Source organism: Hermetia illucens, chromosome 6 (assembly GCF_905115235.1).
Source record: "Hermetia illucens chromosome 6, iHerIll2.2.curated.20191125, whole genome shotgun sequence".
In the NCBI taxonomy this organism is placed as follows: Eukaryota; Metazoa; Arthropoda; class Insecta; order Diptera; family Stratiomyidae; genus Hermetia; species Hermetia illucens.
In genome coordinates this window covers 36,152,381-36,165,192 of record NC_051854.1, presented here as the reverse complement: position 1 = coordinate 36,165,192, position 12,812 = coordinate 36,152,381, and the positions used below count along the sequence as shown (strand labels likewise).

General features: G+C 41.5%; 2 protein-coding genes across 2 annotated transcripts; one reads left to right on the top strand and one right to left on the bottom strand.

Moving 5' to 3' along the window:
• Positions 1 to 2,175: 2,175 nt before the first annotated feature.
• LOC119659344 (parafibromin) lies at positions 2,176 to 10,886 on the bottom strand. Its single transcript, XM_038067388.1, has 6 exons — positions 10,648 to 10,886; positions 10,484 to 10,589; positions 9,934 to 10,425; positions 9,661 to 9,838; positions 9,103 to 9,600; positions 2,176 to 2,610 (listed from the first exon to the last, which is right to left on the bottom strand). Exons 1-6 carry the CDS (start codon positions 10,776 to 10,778, stop codon positions 2,432 to 2,434), a joined length of 1,584 nt encoding a protein of 527 aa, XP_037923316.1. The 5' UTR covers positions 10,779 to 10,886; the 3' UTR covers positions 2,176 to 2,431.
• Positions 10,887 to 11,033: 147 nt separating this feature from the next.
• LOC119659345 (nucleolar protein 12) lies at positions 11,034 to 12,120 on the top strand. The gene is made up of 2 exons (XM_038067389.1): positions 11,034 to 11,239; positions 11,325 to 12,120. Exons 1-2 carry the CDS (start codon positions 11,178 to 11,180, stop codon positions 11,917 to 11,919), a joined length of 657 nt encoding a protein of 218 aa, XP_037923317.1. The 5' UTR covers positions 11,034 to 11,177; the 3' UTR covers positions 11,920 to 12,120.
• The last annotated feature ends 692 nt before the right edge of the window (positions 12,121 to 12,812 follow it).

The window sequence follows — 12,812 nt, the reverse complement described above, 5'->3', positions numbered from 1 at the left end:
TGACAGTAGCCGACAGGCAGTATGGTCTAAAATTAATTGTAATGGTACCTCAGCTTCACTTTCCTTTAACGAAATGTTTTCTAGATAACATTTTTATTTTTCTTTGTTTGTAAGACGGGAAGATTTCCTTTGCATAACTTCGGATTACGTTATATTGTTTTTTGGATAAATCAGCTTCAATTATCATAGACAGGACATCAGTTACTGGTAACTTTTGAACATATTTATCTTTTATATGTTTTTGAGCAAATCCTGGTATTCCGGTTACTTTCTTCACCATGCCTGCTGCAAATTTTCTACCGCTCGCCCTAGCGGCCGACTGCAACCACTTCTTGAATGTCGGTTGGTTTGAAGTATGCAGGACCCTTCTAGCCATTTCTTTTCTGTTTGAAAAATCGGTCCTTATGTCTACTTATCCACTTTAATTTTGATTTAAAATTTTTTAAAGTTATGTTGATTCAGGCTCGGATTCAGGCAATTAACTTGTGACGGTACTTTTTGACAAATGACCTTCCAAGCATCTTCAAATGATGTTTGTTTAGTTTGGTAAAATATTTCGCACATTTTCTTCCTTGTGATGGAAATTTGAATGCAAGAATCGTCTAAAGTAGAGCAAAACTGCTGCACAAATTTTTCACACTAAATTTATTTTTTTCAATTTTTAAATTTTGCGCAAGGGGATTTCACTTTTTCCTTCACATTTAATTTATTTGGACCTTTTATTGTAACACTACATTGGCGGATTTGAAATCCCCTTGCGCAAAATTGAAATATTCATGTTCAAAAATAAAATTCATTGGTCAGATTTGAATGCAAATTTCTCCCTAATTTCGCCATTAAAATTTGTTGTTTATATTTTAATGTATTACATGCCATTACTAGAACTCGCCATAGTAATTTGAAGCAAAACTTGCGAAAGATAGGCAACTGACGAATATTTGCTTGTGCCACTTCGAATATATGTAATAATTAAGTCTAATACCAAAGGACTAAAAGTGGTGAAAGTAAACAATTGGGACTGAACCTGTCTACCTCATGATTTGCCGGAATGTATAGATTATTTCAGTCATATAATAAATTCAAAATGACGCGAAATTAAAATTGAGGTTTTGAGCGCTATTTCCGAAAAAAAGGCCCCAGTGTGCGTCGGCAGAAACCACCCTTCCTAGATATACAAATTGCCTGTACCTATTAATGCAAATAGGGAGAGTACTATGACCCGTCCGATTGAAAACCTTGGTTTAGTTGGAGTTTATCTTCAGTCCAACTCTACTTGCCTCTCATTTAAAATCTAGAAAATATTGTCGCCCATTGAATTCCTCCACGGCCTCCGGGCAAGGCAGCATGGAGAACGTCACCGATAACAAGAAGAAATAATATCGGTGACAGGATGCACCCCTAGCGGACTCCGTTTTCGACCCAATATCCTCATCCGCACCTCCACATACATCTAGTGTTCAAACTATCGAAAACTATGAAGAGCAAGTGCAGCGAAGATCTAAACTCTGTGCACTGTTCCAAAGTGATCCGCTGTCGATCAAACTTTCGAGATGTTCTTTGATGCGTTCATTATTTAACACAGTGGAGACAATTTCTGCTCCTGCTTTCCTGCGTCCCCTTGCGCTGCCCTGTGTTACACTGCGTCTCAACTTACGCCTAGCTTTGTTTATTACAAGTACCCGGCTTTCACAGAAGTTATGGTTAGAAAGTACTTCAAAAATGTGTCCCCCTCATCCAAAACCAATCTAATTGCAGTATCAAAACAACGCGTCGCAACAAAACTCCTGCCATTCGCCGATGTCTTGCCTACCCAACGGCAAACTAAATGCCACACACGCCTGCGCCAAACACATCTTCAGATTATTAAAACAATAATCAGTTTAATGGCAACAGAAACGATAATAGTGCGGCGAACACATCCAACCAGATTCTCTAAAAAGCATCCAAAATACCACCCATCGAAGCCGCCATGATACGGATACGTTGTAAAATTCCTTGAAAAGTGTCAGCCTACCAAACCTTGATGAATATCCCAGGTTTCAGATCAGCGATAAAAATTTCCTGCGGGATTCGTTGAACGCCTCGTATACTTCCTGCGTCAATGAATTCAAATTCTCAGATACATATTGACATATCTGAAATTTTAATCAAGCGCCAAAGGATAGTTGAAGTTGATTCTTTGTAACAATTAATTTATTGATTAAAAATGGGAAAACTTCAGTGCCACAATTGCTTCTCATAAAGCGCAATTGGAGACAATTTTATTACGAAAAATTGAATCTTTGTTCCTCTGTGTATACATTGCCAGATGGAGATACATGTTCTTCATTAAACTTGGATACACAATATTGAACGCGGCTTTAATGAAACAATAGTTATTACCTAAGTATGTTCACTATTTACTATCAAAATTAAAAATCAATATATTCAATTAGAAACGCAGCTCAGGTTTATTCTTCATCATGTACTTGTCCAGCTTCTCCCAGAAGGTCATTAAAACAGCTCGGTCCAAATGGCGTTTAGTGCGCGAGAGATTCAGCACGGTTACTGCCCACTTTGAAACGTTCGCATCCAATTTCATCTCGTCGTAGCGTAAGTGAAACGCACAAACTGAAAAAAAGAAATGATATTATCAAAATGACGAAATCTTAACGAGACTAAAAAAGTAACCATATAAATAGGCATAGTTCCGTATGGATGAGGATGATCCCGCCCGGAAAGTCTATAAGGGCAATATCTATGGTAGAAAAAGAAGACGAGGCAGACCCTGCCTAAGATGAAGCGATGGCGTAGGTCAGGACGCCAGACAGCTTTTAGGGATATCGAATTGGTGGACTTCGGCGCAAAACCGGGATGTCTGGAGTTCCTTATTAAGGCAGGCCTAGACCGGATACCGGTTGTTGCGCCGTTGATGATGATGATAGTTCAAGACAAACCATTTAATTAGGTATTAACACTGATGAAGGAGACACGTGGTCTCCGAAACAATTGTATGCTATACCAAATACACAAATTTGCAGAATAAGGAAAAAAACCTAGTTCTACTGTAAAAAATAAAACATGGACACAAGTTTCAACTTAGTGTGGACAACCAAGTCTCCGTCCGCATTTAAAGGCGAGGAAGAATATTGCGGGGACAATCGAAAAGATTAAGTTCCTGAAAAGATATTTAAAAGAGAAGCTTACACCCCCATCACACCGGGTGAAACTACACGCAGGATTATATAACACAAAGAATCAGACGATCAAAATGAAAAGATTGCTTCTGAAGGATAGCATCGATCAAAAGTACAAAAAAAAAATGGATAAATTCAACTTAGTTGTCTACAACCACCATCTAAGGTTAGCTTAACTTAATACCTAACAATGGAAGGGACCCAGCTAGAACCAAAGATGTTTAAACTGGATAGAGGTGAAAGCGGGATCTCCTGAACAAAAAGCTATACAGAATGAAAATAAAATCACCACCAATGATAAAAGCTACTACCCTAGAAATTTAACAAATACTTCGTTATCAACAAATCATCGGAAATATTTACGAAAAGTAACCTGGAATTACTCAACAACGGACTCAATTTCGCAATTAATATGAAGCCACGAATTGAAGGCATAGCCGTCGACGTAGAAGTTACCATTCGGAATTTAGACCCCGAATCAAAGGAAATAGTTCGCAAGGAATTGGGGGATATTCTGGACAAGAGAACAACAAGCGAAAAAACGTAAAAACATGGTCGGGTAGTTAGGAATTACGAGAAAAGGATGCTTTCTACACGAAAACCGACAAAGGAAGCGGCGGTTGTAATAATGGACAAGAATGAATACAAAAGCGCCCTACAAGAAAAATGAGTTGAGATATAATCCAGTTCCTGATTCTATAAAAAGGATACAAAAGGCACTCAATGAAAGTAGTACTAGGAAACATTGCAGACCTAAAAATCCCAAACTCCACTTTATCGAGTATGAGGATTCAGCCAAAAATCCATAAACAAGGTAACTATTAGGTTGTTGCAAATGAAATGTCGGATTTTTCAATGAAGTGAAGTTAGTTATGATTTTAATGTTTAAAACTGCCGCAAGGTGACTCTGGTGGTATGGGATAATTGAGTATAAATAGTCGTTCGTTCGATCAAGGAGTCATTTCAGTTCCAAGTAAAACTCAAAGAAAAAAGCATGGAAGGGAGTCAAAAACGTCTACTTTTTCTATATGAATTTAAACTTGGTCACAACGCAGCGGAGGCAACCAGAAACATTTGCAGAGCATTTGGAGCTGACGCAGCAAACGAACGAACGACACAGCGGTGGTTCGAAAAATTCCGATCAGGCGACATGACCTTCCAAAGTGAACCTCGTGGACACCCAGGACCATCGATCGACAACGACGAGTTGCGTTTGATAGTGGAATCTGATCCCCGATCATCGATTCGTGACATTGCAGAGAAAATAGGCGTACACTATTCGACAGTATCTCGGCACTTACAACAGCTTGGAAAGGTGAAGAAGCTTGATAAGTGGGTTCCGCATGAACTCAACGAGCAAAACATGGCGCTGCGAATGGAAATATCCAGTTCTCTACTCAACCGCAACAGGAACAATCCCTTTTTGCGCAGAATAGTGACATGCGATGAAAAGTGGATATTGTACGACAACCGTCGCAGATCAGCGCAATGGCTAGATGCCGATCAGCCTCCACAACACATGCCAAAACCGAGCCTTCACCCGAAGAAGGTAATGGTAACTGGTGGTCTGCATCTGGAATTATTCATTATTCGTTTTTGGAGCGTGGTGAAACAATTAATGCAGAGAAATATTGTGCCCAACTTGATGAAATGCACGAGAAATTACGTGTTCAGCGGCCTAGATTGGTCAACAGAGATGGAGTGATACTGCTCCATGATAACGCCCGACCTCATGTTTCCAGAATGACGGTCCAAAAATTAAATGAATTACGATATGAGACTCTTCCTCATCCACCATATTCACCTGACCTCTCGCCAACCGACTACCACTTTTTTAAGCATTTGGATCACTTTTTGGCGGGGAAACAATTCAGCAATGAAGTAGCTGTAAAAAGTGCCTTTGAAGAATTTCTTAGCTCTAGAAACCCAGACTTTTACGAAACTGGAATAAATGCCCTTGTATCTCGTTGGGAGAAGTGCATTGAAGCTGCTGGTTCTTATTTTGACTAATAAAATTAATTTTCATAAAAGTTATAGTTTTTTGAAATTTTACTCAAATATCCGACATTTCATTTGCAACAACCTAATAGTATTCAGTTAAGAATAGCATGGATCCAGTGGAGAAACTTGCTGGTATCATTTGATGTAAACGCCTTGTATCCGAGTAGGTTAACCAAAGAAGCCATTTGAAAACTCAAGGAATAGTTAATGGAACAATTTGTGGAACTAAACGAGGGAAAAAGCAGGAAATCTACGTAAAATTAGCAGCTCTCTTTTTACTTCACTTATGGAGACCAATTTTACAAAACCACATCAGAAACTCTGCAATGTGGAATCCGTTATCCTGATAACCGAAGTTTTCATGGCAAGCATAGAAGAGGGAATCGAAAAACGGAGTATATTGTGCCAAGATTTTGGGCACGTTACGTAGACGACGGACTGGTAATAATCCCAAAAGGAAGATATCAAGAAAACGTTGGAAGCAATAAACAATGTACATCGTAACATAATTTTGACATCGGAAAAGGAAGACGACCATAGAATAGCGTTTCTGGATTTGGCAATAATAAGAAGCAACAATAAACTCGAATTCGATATATTTAGAAAAAAAAACTCAAACACAGCGTACCATACCGAGGACCTCAAACCACACTTATGAGCAGAAAAAGCCGGCTTACCATAGTATGGTACATAGATTGCTAGTGACACCATTGACTGAGGAGCGCTTCGAAAAGAAATTAAACTACATAAAGGACAGTGTTGAAAAACGTATCGAGTAAGGAGGAAATAGGATATTGCACAGAAAACAAAATAGAATGAAAAAGGATCAACTCAACATTCTTCAAACGACAAAAAAGGGATGATCATATCAGAGCGAGGATTACATTCTCATAGTTAACAAACTACAAAATACAACATTAAAGTAGTAAGTTCAAGCGAAAACAGACAACTGAGGACTAAGCTAGCTTCTACCAAAGACAAATTGAAAGAAGAAAAGTGTAGTGGCCGCGGCTTCGCAACGGAACCAGGATTTCATTCGCCTTTTTCGGAATTAATTTGATCAAATAATGCATTCTATGCCTAAAATTTCGCAGCATATTGCGCATTATTGAATGCATTCGGGCGAATTGATCGATACGGAGGGTAATGATCTACCATATCCATCAACGCTTTTGCATATGCTGACAACATGAACTCTAAAAGTTCAAGGAAAGTTAAGCGGGAAGCGCTGATCGAGTGACAAGTAATGGGCAGACGAGATCATTTTTGGCTATTGGTGAAAAAGGTTCGACTTCGGACTTGCTAGAGGTGAGTGTGATTCGACAGAACGAGAACGAGGATTGTGACTCCGAAAAATCATCACTTGGAAATGAAAGAAGTCGAATGAAATTACGAGATTTTATTGAGAAGTTATCATTTCGGAGCCTATTTTCTTGTTTGTGTCTATTTTGTAAACATCTCGTATTTTTTTTAGATAAATTCACGAAGAAGTGAAAGTTTTATGGGATTCGGTGGACATTATCCGGACGGATCGAAACCGCAAAATTTCTGTAAAAGCAGATATTTATTTCGGATCGCTAAGAAGTTAAATCGTCGCTTTTTGAAATGTAATTGTTTGGTAACTTATAAAAATTTCTAGCAAGCCTTTAGCAACTGCAAGATCTATGAGGAGGAAAGAAGAGTGAGAAACATGCTGGTCTGGAGTGAGTCCCGGCAGGCAAAGAATGGGAACAGAAACGGTTGGGTAGTTAAAATCCAAAATGAAATAACCGAACTCAGAAACGGGGTTGCCCTATATGGAGCTGATGCAGCAATATCGGCTGCGGCCTCCAACTGTGCGGTGCTCTCAGACCGCCCTCGAGTCAAAGCTGGCTACAGGATGCAAGCAATGACGGTCCTCTCGGCTGAACTGAATGGGATAAAGATGGCCCCACAAATGGCAAAAGAAAGATAAAAAAGAAGATACTAATAATCACAGACTCTCAAAAAACCTGCACTCTTCTGAATAAACAGACATCCCATTGTGTGGAAAATAATTGACGCACTAGATAACTCTAACTTCGAGGAGATAAGAATACTGTGGTGACCAGCTAAAAGAGAACCGATGTTGAACAAAATAGCACACTCAGTAGCCAAAGCAGCCCTTATCAGTGGAAACATCGTGGTTTCATCCTTTGCAACTGAGGATGTACTATGGGTGGTGGAGGATAAAATCAAGAATGACTGGCACGATGAATACCAGACAATGTCGAGATTAAAAGGCAAAGATTTCGCGGCAATCGTTCCGGAGCTGCCTATTAAAATACCAGCTTTCATCTCAACAAATAGTATAGCAATTATATAAACTTTCAATAGACTTTACCCGAACCATGTCTACAGCAAACCTTTCCTTCGGAAGATTGCCAAACTCAATAATGATAATTGTCTAAAGTGTGGCGTGCAGGACTGTAGGAGGCACAGTGTGGCTAAGAACAAATTCAGTTGGAAAGAGTCTTTTAACTCCCAAAGAGTTTCTTTTAAAGAAGGAAACCAACTCCAGATTGAGGAGTTGATCAGCTTCGTAAAAGAATCAAGCTTTAGAACTGTGTCTCTCACGTTTTTTTCATATTTATTTTACCGTGCTTTTTATAAGAAAATGTGAATATCGCAAGCCACAAGGCAAGTGCCCCCCCTCATCTCCCCCCTATCTCATCTCCCTGGTTAAGATCAATGTGAATGAATAATGTAAAATAGCATAGCATAAATATCTCTCCTCCTCTTTAGCCCCGCAAAACTTCCACATATTAGGGACATCCTCCAGATTATTGGCCTGAGGATATCAAGGAAGGGAGGGAACCTCAGGGGTCGCGCCTCAATAAACATCTGATGCAGAAGAAACAGCGATCGAGATTTCCCTTCCGCGATCGCGACACTCGGCTCCGGAGATTTACGGCTCCATGCGCGCGGTTGAGCCGTCGTTTTTTTTTATTTTTTAGATTTCAGCTCATGTTTGGTTTAGGCTCACGCGAATCGCTGTTTTTGTAATTAATTTCAAGGTCTGGTACGAAAGTCCTGGGGGTTTAACGTGAGTACCTGCCGTGAAGGTTTAATCCCACGGTCCTCTTCGGACACGGATTGATTTTGGGACTACAATCAGAGCCCCGCCATGCAAGCACAGCGGTCCTGGTTTATACTGAGTGCAGGCTCAGCATTCATACCAGTGGATGCGAGGTCTATCTAACACCTCTGCCGCAACTAAGGGGTACGGCACCCGAGTTGTACAGCGCAACTCCACGCTTGAGCTCCAAGGAGCTCTTTCCACGATGTAGGCATAACCACAACCACCATGAAACTCCCACTAGGGGGCCAACCGCAAATAACCGGGCCGAGACCACATCCTCCAGGATTTCTCCTGGAGCATATGCTCTCAGAGGGCCACCCCGGTTCCCATGGTACCAGATAACCTCCGGTGAGACTTCGTGGCAGAGCCACTTCAGATGAGTTCCTTGCAGACTCGGGTCTGATCGCCCTCCTCGAGTACGTGGGGACAAAGGTCTGGTACGGACCCACAAATGGTATAGACACGTCAATTTTGTATAATAATACGTGACGGATGGTAACGATCAAAGGACCCCCCACTTTTTCGAGCCTGGCTATCACGAAGGCCTGCAAGCACGTCTCGACCGAGCGCTGCGATGGAGCTTCAGTATTTGCGGGCGGAGCTTCACGACAGCTCTTCCCTGTAGGTGGTCTTCAATCACTCAGGATGGTCGTTTGACTGTCTCAATCCCATAATTTCATTACAAGAGATGAGCGGAATTTATAAGGTCAGCTGTCCGGGATGTGAAAAGGTGTATATTGACCAGACAAAAAGGCTAGTGACCACAAGTTTGTTAAAAATAAAACATGAGCACAAGTTTTAACTATAAAAACATTTTATACTCACTTTTCGAGAAAATCTCCACAGGATTGCCATCCCATGGCCATCCTTTGAATTGCCACGCAGGTCCCATGACAAAAACAGCAACCACTCTAGCCCAATCCTGGGCCGTCAACTTTTGTGGATTATCGATCACTCGATATGGAACGGTCATATTGCCTTCTTTTCGTCGCTGCAGTAATACCTCGTTGTCTCGCTGACAACCCTGTGATTTTTTTTCTTCCGTTGTAACGTAACGCAAATCTTGGAGGACGTCCTTCGCATTGTACATAGTAATAAGGCTTGTGGTAGCAGCCGGTATAATTATAATGGGCGTTCGTGAAGTTCGTTTGCTCGGCGTTTGTGGTAGCATGCGTGCTTGGGCAGTGGGGAGCAATTCCTTCGGACGACCTGGAGGCAAAGCTGGTACCTGTGGCTTTTTCTGAAGAGCCGATCCTTCTGTTACCGACTTCAGTGACATTCCATGGTATGTACCCATAGTATCGATCTTGAAACCCTCAGTTTCTGAAATCCAATTCGTCAGTTAGTCAGAATTTCGGGTGGTCATTATGAAAGTTTCTTTACCTTCTTTTTGCCGATTGAACCTTTCCTGATCGTAACGATTGTACTGCGCCAGTTGTGGTTGCGGTTTCATCGGTCTTGGTGGCTCGGGCATCCGAACAGGCTGTTGAGGCGGTTTGGCTCGGCCCTCTTCCCGGGCCTTTATGCCTTGCAGTATCGCGAATATGTCCTTCGCAAATAGCTGTGAAAAGCACCACATGTAAATAAAGCAATGTCTACAATTGTTGTTGTAAATGCAAATGTGTTATGTGAGCTCTGGATTAACTCTCCTCTTACCTTGCCATTACTTTGAAGTATCGTCGTCCGCGTTCGCCACTGCCTTTCTCTGCTTATAATATCTTTTGTAGAATCCACATCAAAGTCCAAAATAGCACGCAAATCAGTACCCATGGCATCATCATTGTCGTGTCTTTTGATGGTCGTACGCTTATTGGCCAACCGTTTGGCCTTTATGGCTGCAATTTTCTCCACAGACATAGTTTCCGAAAGAGATTTTATGTTATCGATATTTACAGAGGCTTCTTTCTTGTTGACCGCGAGTCGCTCAGCTAGCTGTTCTCGGACTTTTTGCACTTGCATCTCCTCATACCGCGCCTTTTTCGCGATCGGATCAATGTTCGATCCATCGCTCTCCATTGGCCGCTTCACCTGTGTGGGAATCTCCAATGGAGCACTTTTGTCGATGCTGGCGCAAGTTGATGTCTCGCCATTGAGATAAGCCAGAAGTTCCTTCCGATCGGGACGATTGACAGCGGGTATGTCTTCAGCCTAAAATATCCACAAATAATAACTGGGCAGCCTATTGGGTGGGAACAGGCTCACTTACCGCACATTGCCGCACGTACACGGAGTGCTGCAGGTGAACATTTTTAAGCAAATACAGTAAACACTCGAGTGTGTAGTATTCCCGCGGAGCGCCTTTCTTGCCGGAACTGCAATATTAAATACAAATGAGTATCACCATTTGGGTCAGATTAATGCAAAACCAACCCGTATTTCAAGTAGTTCGTTTTCACATTCTTCGGCCACGAGAACTCTCCGAATATGATCTGATTGTCGCGTTCGATGATCTCTTTCTTGTTAATATTATATTGGCGGAGTAAACTAAGGGGATCTGCCATTCTCGCCGAATATGTCTACAAACGTCGCAAGGAAACTAGACGCAACGCAACTCCCCGAGATAAAACCGCTGTCAGAGTGACAACATGCCAAGGCGTTGTGAATGCGTTTTGATAGGTGACTGTCATATATAAATGTAACCGGTTATGCATGGCGAAAATGGTGCATGAAGTGGCGGCATCTGTGTTTTGAGAGCGAAAAATGATCCAAGAAGCATTTGTTTTTTGCACGAGCTTTTAGGCTTGACAGTTGGAGCACATGGGGAGGTAACGTAAACACCTTTTCGTGACAGTAGTGGGTGGAAGAGATCTGAGGACACATTTGAATATCGGTTGTCGTACTTGGTCCTTGTTTATAATAACTTTATCTTAAGAATAAGGCGGTATCCCCTTGGAAACAATATGGCTAGGAAGAAGAAAGTGAAAAAGAAGCTGGAAATAGTTTTTGATCCCAAAAGTAGAAGGTTCGCGCCCAAACAATTCTCATAATTTAGTTTGAAATTGCACTTTGAGATTATGATAAGAATTTAATAAATCCTTCCTTTACAGAGAGTTCCTCACAGGCTTTCATAAACGGAAAAACGAGCGAAAGAAACGTGCTAAAGAAAAGTTGGAGGAAATGCTGAAAGAGGAACGCAAACGCATACGACAAGAGGTCAAAGACAGTGTGAAGCATTTGAAAAAATCATACGAACCTGTCCCGGAAGTTGAACACCTAATCAATGAAGAGGAGTACGAAAACAGTGCAGTCACAGTCAAAATCATGGATCTTTCGACGGACAACGCCTCGCAGTATAACTTCATCGGAGAAAATAAAGTGCGCCAAAATCCTGAAGAAACAGATAATGATGACGAGGAATTGGATGATGGAGTGGAAGATGCCGTTCCTGGGATGAGTGTAGTGACAAAATCGAAACCAGCTCCGAAAGAAAAAAAGGAAGTAAAGGAAATATCTTCAAAAAAGGATCTTAACCGCTTAACAAAGAAAACTGCAGTGAAATCATTGCGAAAGAATAAGTTGTTTAAAATGAAGTCGAAATTGGACAGTGCGGCGGATAAGAAAAAAGCCAGGAAAGAAAAGAGGAAGAAGGAAAAGTTGCACGCCAAACAGCAACGGCGGAGAGGCAAATTCAAGGGCCGATGACATCTTTGATTCACCATCTACAGCCTTGTATCGTTCGCTAGCGGGGCTGGCTTGCATGGATCGGACTTACCAGTTCTGTCCGTCATAAGTTGTGTCCAGGTGAAGTCGCAATATCGATAAATATGCGAGTGCAAGAACCTGTCGTGAAACACTTTTCAAAGTTTTATATCTTGGAATACATAGGAAAATTTAACGATTTTACCAATGCCTATTATTTTGAATGTATGTGATATACGCCCGCGCTCCATTTGCCTAAGAAATAGCTTCTTCGATTTTTCTTTATAATTTTGACTTCTCGTTGTAGCAGTATAATTGAAGAAATATTATGACCCCGGGGGCTTGCATTTTTACTCTGGCTCCCAAGTGACACTCCTACTGTGCCCTAATCTAGGCTGCTCTTTGGAATGCTAAATGAAACCACGTTGAAGATGCTAAAAGATGTAAGTAGATGTTACTAGATCCATGGTTAATACAGACTAGCTTTCCGCAGCTATTAACCTTTTTCAGACTTGCATTTTCATTTGGAAAGCTGTAGTGACTCAAAGAACTGGGAATCATCATCATCAACGGCGCAACAACCGGTATCCGGTCTAGGCCTGCCTTAATAAGGAACTCCAGACATCCCGGTTTTGCGCCGAGGTCCACCAATTCGATATCCCTAAAAGCTGTCTGGCGTCCTGGCCCACGCCATCGCTCCATCTTAGGCAGGGTCTGCCTCGTCTTCTTTTCCTACCATAGATATTGCCCTTATAGACTTTCCGGGTGGGATCATCTTCATCCATACGGATTAAGTGACCCGCCCACCGTAACCTATTGAGCCGGATTTTATCCACAACCGGACGGTCATGGTATCGCTCATAGATTTCGTCATTGTGTAGGCTACGGAATCGTCC